This window comes from Cebus imitator, unplaced genomic scaffold, assembly GCF_001604975.1.
Source record: "Cebus imitator isolate Cc_AM_T3 unplaced genomic scaffold, Cebus_imitator-1.0 Scaffold252, whole genome shotgun sequence".
Lineage (NCBI taxonomy): Eukaryota > Metazoa > Chordata > Mammalia > Primates > Cebidae > Cebus > Cebus imitator.
The window spans coordinates 1,920,172-1,934,465 of NW_016107567.1; the positions used below are offsets into that span (position 1 = coordinate 1,920,172).

The 14,294-nt window shown below is 33.2% G+C and overlaps 1 protein-coding gene across 18 annotated transcripts in view; it reads left to right on the forward strand.

The window, feature by feature from the left end:
- The window catches only part of MYCBP2 (MYC binding protein 2), a 275,403-nt gene that overhangs the window by 85,942 nt on the left and 175,167 nt on the right, over window positions 1-14,294 (forward strand). For 17 of the 18 annotated variants that reach the window (XM_017498820.2, XM_037727973.1, XM_017498830.2 and 14 more), the window contains one exon: window positions 8,056-8,163. The exons of the other annotated variant lie outside the window; for it this stretch is intronic. In XM_017498820.2, the coding sequence (XP_017354309.1) occupies window positions 8,056-8,163 (108 nt within the window). The remainder of the gene's footprint in view (window positions 1-8,055; window positions 8,164-14,294) is intronic. 18 annotated transcript variants of the gene reach the window in all.

Genomic DNA, 14,294 nt, shown 5'->3' on the forward strand with positions numbered 1-14,294 from the left:
TAGGCTGGAGTGCAATGGCACTATTTCAGCTCACCACAACCTCTGCGCCTTCAGGTTCAAGCCATTCTCCTGCCTCAGCCTCTTGAGTAGCTGGGATTGCAGGTGCCCGCCACCATGCCTGGCTAATGTTTGTGTTTTTAGTAGAGGCAGGGTTTCACCATGTTGGCCAGGCTGCTCTTGAACTACTGACCTCAAATGATCCACCCACCTTGACCTCGCAAAGTGCTGGGATTACAGGTGTGAGCCACTCCACCTGGCCTGTTTTATTTTAAACAGTTTTGCATTTGGACAAGAATTCTAACCATGTATTCATTTTAAAAAAAAATTAAACTTCAGAATTATTCAATGACTTTGGAAATCCTTATAATGTACTAAATAATTTAAAAATTCTTCTGATATGACACTTTAATGATTTTATCTTTATATTATTTTTAGTACTTTATTAAGCAATTTTATTGAAAAATTTTCAGAAGAAAACAAAATTAGATGAATATGATATACCCACACTCCCATAGGGATAAAACAAGAAAGATAAATACCAAAATATTAACAATGCTTTTTCCTGACAGGTGAGTTTAAAGATGCTTTTTTATATTCTTTTTTACAATTTGTTTTCTAAATATTCTCCAATAAGCATATTACTGTATAATCAGAGTAAGAGTTATGTTTTACAACTTAAGCCATTTAAAAAAAAATACTGATTAGGTTTAAGGCATCTATACTTAACTTTGCTTTTTAAAAAATATTTTTATTTTAATTGGATGGAGGAATTCCTTTCGGGTGCTGTGTTTTTTATTAGTTGAGGGACATGATTCTCAAAGTGGTCTCAAAAGGACCAGCATCACTTGGGTGCTTGTTAGAAGTACCAGTTCTCAGGCCCCACTCTAGATCTCTACTGAACAAAAACTGGGAGAATACAGCCAGTAAATGGTGCTTTAATGATATTCCAGGTGATTCTGATGGTCCCAAAGTGTGAGACCTACTGCACTAGGTCAGTGTTGTTTGCGGTTTTTTCCGTTGACCTTCTGCATGAAAATCACCTGGACCTAATGAGTCAGAATTTCTGGCTCAAGGGCCTTAGAAACGGATTTGAGTCACTTGCAGTATTCTAAGACTCTTCTCTGGCACTGTGCTAGAAAAAATTGTTTTGGCTTTGCTCTTATGAGGAATAGAAATGTCAAATAAAATTTTAGTGTTCCAGTTGCCATGCATACGTGTCTTTTATTTCTTTGGCCTATTGGTACTTTTTAGAAACTGGCAATTTAGTAATATGTTTGCAATTATACTTACTAGTAATTGGCTTTTACCTGTGTTAACATCACTTCAGAATTTAAGAGTTAGATTGTGTTAGATTATTTTACTTGACTTTTCTGTTGCATCTTATTTGCCAAGTCTGAGTTAAGTTTTTCGTAGTTGATCAGAATTTTGGGCCCTAGTTCTTTTTTTTTTTTTTTTTTTTTTTTTTGAAGATGTAGCCTCTGTTTCCCAGGCTGGAGTGCAGTGGCGCAATCTTGGCTCACTGCAACCTCTGCCTGCTGGTTTCAAGTGATTCTCCTACCTCAGCTTCCCCCGTAGCTGGGATTACAGGTGCACAACACCACACCGGCCTAATTTTTGTATTTTTAGTAGAGATGGAGTTTTACCATGTTGGTCAGGCTGGTCTCAAACTCCTGACATCAGGTGATCTGGCTGCTTCAGCCTCCAAAAGTGCCAGGATTACAGGCAAGAGCCACTGCATCCAGCCTGGTCCCTGGTTCTTGTCCTAAAGCCTTAGTCAGCTTCAGGCCTATTGATGTAGTTTAGTTACTGTTTTATGACACCAAGTCTCCTATAATGGAATGTGCTATTGTAACCCAAAAAAGCAATGTTATTACAACTTTTTCATAAATTTTGAACTTTGTCTTTAATTTTAAATCTTTGTGCTGTTAATATTCTAGTTAAAATTTTTCTTTATCTTTTTAGGTATTGGTAGTATTCATTTACAGATTTTAGTTCAATGGTTTGTGATAATTTGTCTTTTTTAGATTATATTGGATTGATTTATGTATTAGTTTAACTGTGTAAGTGAAGTACTTATTCCTGAAATTCTTAAGTAGAGCTCTTGAAGTTATTGGAAGAACTAGTGAATGATTATATCAGTGATTTCATCTTTATATTCCTTTTCAGCACTGTTTCGTAAGGAAAATTAAACTCCAATAATGTTAACTTTTTCTTCTTTCTTCTAAGTATCCAAGTTTCATAATCGGGAGCTGTGGATGGGCTAAACCCATGTTCTGGCTTACCTGGGAGAGTCACATTTTATAAATGTCCAGGCATATTTCTTAATAGTTCCCTTTTTTACTCTCAGTAGAGTCTCATTTGGGTTGTAAGTTATATGGTTAGCCCCACTATACAGTATGGTGGTGAAGAGCATCTTTTCTGAAGTTATTAGACTTGGGATCAAATTCTGGCTTCTTAAGTTTTACTACCTGTGTATGACCTTGGGAATTTAATCACCTTGAACATCAGTTTTCTTACTATCAAAATGGGGATAACTATACCTACCTAAGGATGTTCATGAGGATTAAGTGATGTGCATGAAAGTGCCTAACATATAATAATCCCTAAATAATTGCTTGGTGTTGACCATCTTGGTGGTGGTAGGCTATTTAGTAGTTTATACTTTTTCTTTAAGCTCGATTCTCTTTCAGGTCTGGCCTTGCCTTAATTGCTTTTCTTACAACATTGGGATGCTAATCACAAAACTTTGATTATTATTGGGAAAAATCCCCAACAGCTTTTCTGGAATAAAACATTCAATTTTCATGGGAAAAAATTAGTTACAAATTAGATACAAATTTATTAAAGCCTCTTATTTCAAAGTGATTGAGTTGATGTTGCTGTTAATTTTTGAGCCCCTAAAACCATTACGGTTTTTTTGATTCGACACATCAAATTCAATATTAGCTGATATTCCAGTGGCACATAAAAGTCTGTTTTTAAATTTAAATATTATATGAAGCATTTAGAGAATATAACTTAGAAAAAACAGGTTAGTATACTTCTTTATACAAAGACAACCATTAGTAGAATTTTGGTGTAATTTCTTACACTTTTTTGCTTACTTTATATAATTTCATACTATGATACATATTGGTGTCCTGTTTTTACTCCCTTTAATATTATATCACAAAAGTTTTTTGTGCTTTATTGCAAATACCATATTAAAGTAATACAGGAATTTAGGTCAAGGTTTTGCGTAAACCTATTCCTTAATTCAATTATTGTTTTTATTTCATTGTGATCTTCTAAGCAAGTTTACTTATTTCCAGTTATAACATTGCTGAATTTTGTTTTGTATTTTTACTTAGTGTTTTAGTACATACATTTTTATATTTTGCTATTATTTTACCCCTACCTTTCCATTTCCACTCCCCCACCAAGCAAATGATGTTAATAGTCTAACATCTTACTCTACTAAAATATAGTCATGTACAGATACCTACACATATGTGAAAGTGTAGAAATATGTTTCTTTACAAAAGTAGTATTATGTATACATTTGCAACATCTTTTTCTCATTTTACAATACAAGGTGAACACACACTAGAGTAGGTCAGTAAATGTGTATTTACCACATTCTATATAGTAACTACCTAAATGGTTTAGGTAGCTACTATATAGAATGTGGTAAATAGTTTATACAACCATTACTTTGTTGATGGGCATTCAGGTTATTTTAGATTTTGTGGGCTTTACTATAATAAATATTCTTAAACTTAGAGCTACATATTAGTGTTTATATAGTAGAACTTTCCCAAAATAGAATGTGTGGGGCAGAGAGTATATCTATTTTAAATTTTAACAGATAATTCGCATTGTATTAAAAATGTTATAGGAATTTATACTCTCTAAACTAACACATAAGAGTGATGTTTTCCTCTTGGCATCACCTGTATTAGTTATTCTTTTTTTTTTTTGTAGCAACAGGGTCTTGCTGTGTTGCCCAGGATGGCATCGAACTACAGGGCTTAAGTGATCCTCCTGCCTTAGCCTCCTGGGTAGCTGGAAATACAGGCATGTGCCACCACACCTGGGTTTAGTTATTCTTTTTAATTCTTGGAAAACTGGTGAATAATGGTATCTCATTATTAACTTAAATAACACAAAATCATTTTCTGTGTAAAAATTTTGTGTAAATCTCATTTTAATAGCTATATAGTATTCCATTGAGTAGATGTATTATCATTTTTAATTGTTTTCATTTGGATATTTTTTAAATGTTTGCTATAATGAATAAAGTTGTAGTAAACACCTTTGAGGTGAAACCCTTTTAAAAACATTTTAGAGTTTTCTGTAGCATAGATTTCTAGAGTGTAGTTACTAGGCCAAAGGATAATAATTTTTAAGATCTTGAAATGTGTCACCAATAGCTTTCTGAAAGGCTTGTACTATTTAACACTGCCACTTATTCCATGCTTTCTGCCTAACTGCCTATGGATGGACTCTGAATTACCCATTGTCCACACATCTGTGTAGCTTCTAAATGTCTAAACCTGGTTATCTCCTACCCCTATTTTATTCACTTCTCTTTCAATGAAAGAAATAAACCACCAATTTCTATGTATTCAGCCCTCTTAATTCTTTTTTTTTCCCCATTTATTTATTTTATTGCATTTTAGGTTTTGGGGTACATGTGAAGAACATGCAAAATTGTTGCATAGGTACACACGTGGCAGTGTGATTTGCTGCCTTCCTCCTCCCCATCACCTACATCTGGCATTTCTCCCCTCTTAATTCTTTAATAGCTTTTGAATGTCTGCTTTGAGAATCTCACTGTTTGCTTAGCTGAGGCCTCTTCCCTTCTTTGCCTGAATGACAGCAAAAAGCCTTTTAATTGGCCTTACCTCCAGTTTTATCCTCTTTTAAGCCATTAGTCACCTTCCAGAATATTCGATCTGCAATACAGATCAGATCAGTAGCACTTCTCTGTTTAAAACCAAAACACTATTCGTAGTCCCTAGGATGAAGGGTGCACTTTTATCTCTACAGCCTCATCTCTCTCTATTCTCATTTCTTTTCTCTGTCTTCTCTTTTTATTCCCTATCTCTGAACCTTTATACTACTTGCTACCTCCTTTATTCAACCTCATCTTATGTGATGTTTTCTTCTATCTCTATATTCTCTACTTTCCCACCTTCAAGTTTTGTTAGCTTCTCCTCCAGTGTGTGTGTGCTTTTTTCATCATAGACTGTCGTAATTTCTTGTTTAGTTGTGTGTAAACCCTCTCTCCCCTCATTAGAATGTGAGCTTCTTGAAGCAGAGATTGTATCTTGTTTATCAAGGTTCCCAGGACTTCACAATTTACCTGTTAGTACCATGATTTGTAGTATGTCTTTGTTGGCTAATTGAAAGCAATTTAGGGACTTATCTTTAGAATGAAGTTTTATCGTATGAAAAGGTTTTTAATTATCTGTTTTTTTGTTTTGTTTTGTTTTTGCATACCTCTCCAAACAAATTTCTCAAGACTTTTGCTCCATCACATATACTTTGTAAAAGTCAGCTATGTGTGTTTTTAATGACTATACAATATTGTTTATCATCTTTATGCTTTTATAAAATCCTAATTTAAATCTGATTCCTTTTAACTGGAATGCCCTCTCTTCCTTTCCTTTTCTCTTGTTAAACTTTTTGTCATTCTTTGAAACCTCACTGATTCTCTACAGTTTATTTAATATCTTTCCATCTTTCAGGACATAATGTATAGAGACTTCTTTTATAGCATTTATTGTAATATTTCATAGTTTTTGTTTTATTTCTGTTTTCCCTAGTGGACTGAGTTCCAGTGAGACCGATATCTTTGTCATTATATTCATTTCACTTAGTGTCTTCTAGATAAAAGATAATCAAAACAATTGGTGAATAAATTAGTAACTCAACTATATTTGAAGAAACATTATTTTAGCCCATGGGATACAATAGTATTTTAGAGCCCGATCACCTCAAATTTTAGACATGATTGCCCCAAGGCCTTCTTGATTTATGAATCAAAAGATTCTAAAAAGATTGAATTTAGCAAGACAGTAAATGAGTGTAATGTATTTTAATGGGGAGAAACAATATTTCAGGCAGATCATAGAAATCAGAAAATGATAATACAGCTTAATATTATTACCTTAATATCTATAACTTTTTATATAGTTGAAAAATACTTTTTATTGTAATTTATATATCTGCTTTGTAACAATGGAGAAATAATGCATGATAAGAAAATAAGGCGTTTTGTTCATATTTGAAATATCAATTTTACTGCATTTTAGAAACTGAGGCCTGGCATGGTGGCTCACGCCTGTAATCCCAGTACTTTGGGAGGCCGAGCTGGGCAGATCATAAGGTCAAGAGATCGAGACCATCCTGGCCAACATGGTGAAACCCCATCTTTACTAAACAAACAAACAAACAAAAATTATCTGGGCATGGTGGTGCGCACCTGTAGTCCCAGCTACTCAGGAAGCTGAGGCAGGAGAATTGCTTAAACTTGGGAGGTGGAGGTGGCAGTGAGCGAGATTGTGTCACTGCACTCCAGCCTGGCGACGAAGTGAGACTCCGTCTCAAAACAAACAAACAAACAAAAAAAGAAATGAAACTCAATTTATATAACCTTAGCTTGTAAATAATTGGTACTACATTGTTGGGAAATAATACTCCTTATTAAGCATGTTTCTATCTGTCATAGCCATAGAATATGTTATTCTTGGTTTTTCATATAATTCCAGCTATTTGCATTTTTGTTTATGTTTAGAAACATAATTGAAATATGGTTTCTTTACCCACTTGTTTAATGAAGGGTACTTTGGTGTTTAATTTGACATTTATGAAATTTTATTAGAGGGCAATAGCCTCAATTTGTCCCATTATTAGAAAAATTAATTAAACTGAAGATCAGTGGAGAATCATGAAAAAACTTGTTTTAATTAAAAATGTTCGTTGCTTAGTGTCATAATTCTCATTTCAGCTAATGGTAACCTGTCAAATTTAGAGTGTTTTCACGTTTGAAGGCATTTTTGATGTTGTTAAAACTCAAGAACACTGTAGTTCTAATGCATAAGAAAAGACCTAATAAAATTTTAAGTTATAACAAATTTATTTTTCTTTTCAAGGTAAATGTTAATGGGAAAAGTGATTTATTTCATTAAAATTAATTTGGCTGTAGATTTTTTCCTTAAATGTCATATTAGTGAAAAGAACTGTAATCTGTATGGGTATGTATTTGTATACTTATATATATGTACGTAGTGGTACTTTAGAAATAAATTATTTAATGAAAGATGTTTCCAAAATGTTATTATGTTATTTGAGTTAGGTGCCCCCTTTGCCATCAATATAAAGCCCAGGCTCTCTTTCTCTCTCTGTTTCTCCTGCCCACCCCCACTCTCCCGATATATGTGTGTGTGTGTGTGTGTGTGTGTGTGTGTGTGTGTGTGTGTGTGTTTGTTTATACATATATCTATATGTAGATTATAGACATTTATTTTGTTTTTGATTATCTGGTTTTCTTAACCTCTATTATGGCATGTAGTAAACTCGGTAATGTTTATATTTTGGTTTTGTAGCCAGATTAATACAAACATTAAACCTGGAAGACCTTGTTAAAACTTAATGATTAATTTAAAAATTAGTTGGTTTTTATGTGTCAGTGGGAAAGATATTTGTCTTCAATGAATACATGGTTTCCTGACTTTGAATATCTATGATATTAAAAAGTATTTGTAAGATGATTTATTTAAATTGAACTTCTGATTATTTGAGACTATTAGTAACTACTCAATAATTTTATAAGTATAAAGGATCGGATTTGTACTTTGTAAACTATATTTAAGATGTTAACTTTTATGTGAAATGGTGAATAGGTTATGGGTGGGGGTGGGGGTTGGAGTGGGGAAATTGGAAGCAAAGTATAATGTCCAAAACCGTTAAGAATAAGTTCTTATGCTTTTCAGTTTGAATTATTTTTGTACATTATAGTGTTTTCATTTTGTGAGTTTTTCTATGCACATACAAAATGTTTCTCCTCAGGCCCCCTTGTATTTGCTGGTCCTATTTTTATGAACCATCGAGAACAGGCTCTAGCCAGACTCAGATCCCATCCAGCACAGCTAAAGCATAAACGGGACAAGCACAAAGGTATTTGGTCTTCCTTATCACCTAGGTGGGATACTTTCCCAATTTCTTCCACTCATTTGAATTTTGTCTATGGGAAAATGCACAAACCTGATTCTTCTACTTTGCTTCTATCATTACGATGCAGCCTGAGGAGAAAGAACATGCTGAAAGTGGTACCATTTGTCAGTGACTGTCATGCTTCTTGTTTCATTGGTTTGGTTAGCTTTAATAAAGGAGGCATTTTACAGTGTATCATCTTTTTCTTTTCCATTTCTCTTCAGATTTCAAAAAGTTAAGGGAAGGTAAAATAATTATTGCTTTCTATCTTATATCTTTTATTATTTGCTCTTTAATGACTGATCTGGCATTTTACAGTTCTTTTTTGAATGCTGTTTATATGCTTTAGGATGAACAAAATTACTAAGTTCAGTACGTTAAATGGTAGTAAGACTGCCATTACACTTTTTCACTGTTTATTAAATTTATGTATACAACAACTGAATATACAAATATTTGATGTTTGTGGGTTAAGTAGAGATACGTGCAAGCAAAGCACAAATCGTGTCGACTGTAGTCCCCGGCAGTGGTCAGAGAGCCATCGTAGTCTGTGAGGGAGTAGCAATCTAGCTTAGTGTTGCTCTTTGAGATCTCAGAGTTCTAGGTTATTAAATATATTATTAAAGCATGCTTATTTTCTTATAAACCACAAATTATGGGTCAACTAAGATCAGGAAAGAATTTAATACAAGGAATTTATAAATTTATATAAAAATCTTGCCTTGAATCATGGCCTTTGAACCAGTCCTCCTCCTTGGCTAGCACAGCTTAAAATTACCATTTTCTTAACTGCCTAAGATAGGTCTTGCAAAACAGAATAGGAAGTTTTAAAAACATGTTTACCATATAGACAAATTAATCTAATTAATGTTTGGATCCTTTTTTTTTTTTTTTTTTTTTGCTACAAGACTGTCATAGTCTAATTTTTTTAAAATTTTCATAGATATGTACTATAATAAACAACTTTATTTTTATTTGCCTTTTTCAGTCTGTCAGTTTGCCACTCAGAACAAAAACCCAAACAAAATAGACAAAACTCATCTTTAGTAAAGGTATAAATAGAGCACAACTTAAGATATATTCTGCAGAAATAAAAATAGAGTGTTTTAAATCTAATGCAATTAACCACAATAAAATTTGTGATTGTTTTATTTACTGAGTGCTTTAACAATGCCACAAGTATTTAAGGAATTTTCAACCTGAGAAAGCTGATCTCAAAAAAGATAAGATATATATGTAAGGGATAATATTTGGTGGGGGGGTATGCAGTGAAGTTGTTATTGCCAGAAAGTCTGGTCTCTTATGATTTCTACTATGTCACAATTAGAACATATTTTTTCAGTTTCTTTTTTCCCCCAATTATATGAAAGTGAAGTTTTCCCAATAGTTTACCTGAGGTTAATTAAATATTCACATTTCATGAAACAGTTTCAAACCTTTTCAGCTCCATGTCAGTATCTCATGGAAAAGTATTTTTACCTTTTCCAGATTTTTAAATGAAGTGTTAAAATGAAGACTAAGGTTGCAAATTTAAAGCAGACCTTTCCCATTGTCATATAATGATTGGCTATAGAAATTATTCAGTGAGGCTGGGTACAGTGGCTTCTGACTGTAATCGCAGCACTTTGGAAGGCTAAGAGGGGCAGATCACTTGAGGCCAGGAGTTCAAGACCAGCCTGGCTAATATGGTGAAACCCCATCTCTACTAAAAATACAAATAATAATAATAATAATAATAATAATAATAAGCCTGGCGAAGTGGCACATGTCTGTAATCCCAGCTACTTAGGAAGCTGAGGCAGGAGCATAATAATCACTTGAACCTGGGAGGCAGAGGTTGCAGTGAAAAAGCAAATTATTCAATGATAGCCTTCAATTTTGTTTGTCACGGGGTTACTTTATAACAAGTTTCTTTGTATACTTGTGGCAACCGCTTTTTAAGGACCTACTTTGTAATATCACAGTGTAGGACCAGATTTTATGGTTTCATAGAGTGAGATAGTTTTGTCTTTTTACTCCTCAAATAAACTTACAGTGCAAATAATTTATCAAATGTTGCCCTGTTTTTGTAAAGAGTATTAATTTACTACTCACTAATTTCTCTCCAGCAACTAACCATTTACACTCACTGTCCTGTCATTTAATCATCTCTCCATTCACTGCATTTACTCTTACATGTTGAACATCCCTAATTTGAAAATTTGAAATTCTTCTAGATTTGAAACTTTTTGAGCACCAACACAAAGTCCCCAAGTGGGAAATTCAACACCTGACCTCCTGTGACAGGTTGCACTCCCAGCACACAGCTTATTTAGTGTCCTTGAGGGAAAAATGAACTTCTCAGCCCCCTTCAGCTGTGATAAAACTTTTCCATGCACAGCATGATGGTGATGCCAAACAATCACAGTTTGTCTACATGGGTGGCCAAGGTACCTTTGCTTTCTGATACTTCCGGGTATACAAATTTTCATGCACCAAATTATTTAAAATATTGCATAAAATTATCTTTAGGCTCTGTGAGTAATGTATATATGAAATATCAATGAATTACATGTTTAGACTTGGGTCCCATCCCCAAGATATCTCATTACATATATGCAAATATTCCAAAATTTGAAAAAAATTCGAAATCCAAAACACTTCTGGTCTCAAGCATTTCAAATAAGGATGTTCAAAATGTACATATTTTCAGTCTTTTAAGTATTTTTCTATATATCTTTTTCTCTTCACCTTACCCAGTTAATCTTCTAGTTTATCTGCTGAGAAGTTCATGGTATTGATTGCTATGTTCTATCTTACATTTAATTATGTTGGTACAAATTATAGGATAATGATTAATTTTTTTAGACTGTGACTTTTTTGGGAGGCTGTATGGAGAGTAGGAACTGTGGATTTATTGTTAACCAGGAGTAAGTTCTAAGATGGAAAGTTAGAGAACTGGGCGATTGGAGAAAATTCAGAGGAGGTCACTGAATTTATCCTATGTAGACAGATATTGACTAAAGGCAAAATTGAATATATCGACTGAATCACTAAGTAAAATCACATATTAAATATAGTAAATTATTCTAAAATGTCTCCATAAGCTATATTTGAAACAGATAACTGAATTAACATTTGTTTCAGCTATTCAGTACCTTACATAGAAAAATATGTTAGATAGTATACGCAGTTAGGAACATCTGAATTGTTTCAGAGATAGTACTAATATCTATTTTTAAATGATGTGAAAATCCAAAAGCACACTGATAAACATCTGAGTTTATTTTACACTTACTTTCTGTTTGGAAGTGGTATGATGTGATGAAAATATTATAGCCTTTGGAATTAGGCCTCAATTCTGTTTCTAAATTTGTCATTTACTAGAACTACATGACTGTGCAAAATATCTTAATCTCTTTGGCTTCGGTTTTCTTATTTTAAAAATGAAAACGGTAATTCTTAACTGATTGTGTTGCTGTGAAGATTAAAATATATGTGTGTAGTTTTTGCACATACACATATATAGTCTTTGCACATACAAACCCTCCATGAATACTAGCTTTAATATTTTGAATCAGATTTTTTATTTTCTTTTTCAGTATTATCTTAAAGGTACACCATTTGAAATTTATTAAATGCATAGTTTATTTTTACAAAAGATTTAAGGTTTTAACCGTTTGGTGGTGGTAAAATGCATGAGCCTTATTTATGATTAAACTGCAAATTTGTTCTACCGTGTATGGTTTTGGGCTGGTTACTTAATCCGTTAACCCTTCAAGCCTTAGTTTTTTTCATCTGTAGAATGAATAAGAATACCTATGTCGTGGGATTGCTGTATTCATTAAAGAAAGCAACAATATTAAATATTGATTGAGCATTTTTCATATATTATTTTACTTAATTCTTATAGCAACCTGGTGACTTATATACCATTGTTGCTGTATTATAGATAGGAAAGCTAAGACCAAAAGGTCCATTGTCCAGTTGTCTTACAACAACTAGCAAATGGTAGAGCGAAGATTCCAGTTCAAGTTCTTAGGTTCCAGTACCCCAAGCACTCATCCATTGTGGTATTTAATAGTTTACAGTGTTCAGTTGGCACACAGCAAGTGCTTAGTAAATTGCAGCTACTTTTATCCTTGCTGATTTGTTTTAGTGATTTTGCTCAAAGTACTCATTGTGACCTGTGATAGTTTCTGTGATATGCATGACTGTAGGATTACCCTCTGAAAGTATAGATTTTAGTAAAAATTAAAATTAGAAGTTAGAGTCCCTTTGATACTGAACCCTCTTTTTTCTCTGTTATACAAATGGGCATATGTAATTATATATAATGTGTATATACGTCCAATATTTTAGTTACATAGTTGCCAAGGCTTTGTAGCTATTGTAGTTTCAATATTACATGGTACACACCCACACACACCCACACCACATTTATCTTAGGCAAAGTACAGATGTGCTCATACTTAAATGGCCAATTATAAGATTATTCACACCTGTCAATTTTTTTTTTTATTGACAGATAATGTGTAATTTTTTTATATAGATCTAAGCTTAGGTCTTATTGCTGCTCTTAACACTTTACTGAATAATGAGCTTAAACAGATTTTGTGTGTGTGTGTGTGAGACAGGGTCTCACTCTGTCACCTAGGCTAGAATACAGTGGCATGATCACAGTTCACTGCAGCCTTGACCCCCTGGGCTCAGATGATTCTCCCACCTCAGCCGCCCAAGTATGCTGGGACTACAGGTATTCACCACCACCCAGCTAGTTTTTCGTATTTTTAGTAGAGACAGGGTTTTGCCATCTTGCCCAGGCTGGCTTTGAACTCCTAGGCTCAAGCAATCCGCCCTTCTTGACCTCCCAAAGTCCTGCACTAAATTTTTGGCCACTTATTAAGTGCCTTTTTTGTTTGACAAACTTTGATTAATGTCTAAGTTATAGGAATTTAACTCAATCAAAAAATTGAGTTATACACACACACACACACATATACATATATGTATACATACACACACACACATATATATGTATATTTCTGTCACTACTGCTAATGATTAAGACCCTCATCTCAATTTTTTTACTTGCAAGATTTTTTACCATCTATAATAATTGAGAAATTGTTTTGTACAGATGCAGTTTGTTTCAGTGAACAGAATGTTTCTAGTATTATTTTGAATTCTAAATAATAGCTGCTACTCTTTTAGTCATTGTGGTTTTATTCGGTAAATTACCAACCTTTTAAAAAATCTCCTTCCCTGATGCTATGTCTCTATTGTGGGATTTATGCCTATATTTAATCTCCTACTCAAGGGAGGAGACAAAATGTTAAATTCAAAGGTAATACCTTCTAACTAGGTATCAGTATATTTATGTAAAGTGGAATGATACATGAAATGTTTGATTAAGTCTGGCAGAATCATATGAACACAATGTGTTTTCTATGTTAAATCACATTTGGTTTTAATTAGACATTTTTACCAATTGAAATAAAGCTGTAAAATTTCTTTACATCTAGTATCTTATTAAATAGCCTTTGGAAGATACATATTTGTGTGTGTGTGTGTGTGTAGGCCTTTGCATATATTTTAACATTCTACTATCTTTCTAACATGAGGAGGCTTTAAACTGAGTATATTTTATTTTGGATGGAGTGAAACTAAATGTTGTGATTTTTTTTTTTTTTTTTAGTCCATCCATTCTTTGATTTAATTTGGCAAACCCACATTAGATAATTTAGCAGAAGAGGAATCATATTCTTCATCCTATTATAGTAAAAACTCTCACTAATTCTGAATTTATGATACTTGAGATGCAGTATTTGTGATCTTTTTTTGAGTAAAAAATTCAAAATAATTTCTTCCTCTGAATTTTCAGGGTCATACTTATAAGGGGAAACCTGTCTAAAATCACTAGCTTTTCAAACCAAGGGCTCAAGAAATGAAGGATTCCTTCAGCGTGCCTTCAACCTCTGGGTCCGGCAGTTAATTCTTGTATGTTAAAGGACTTTTATGTTTATGGTACATTTTAAATGTAATATTGGCCTATTTTGAAAGATAATGTAGGTAGCCACACTCTATTTATTGTAGCATTTAGTTTAATCTGTAAT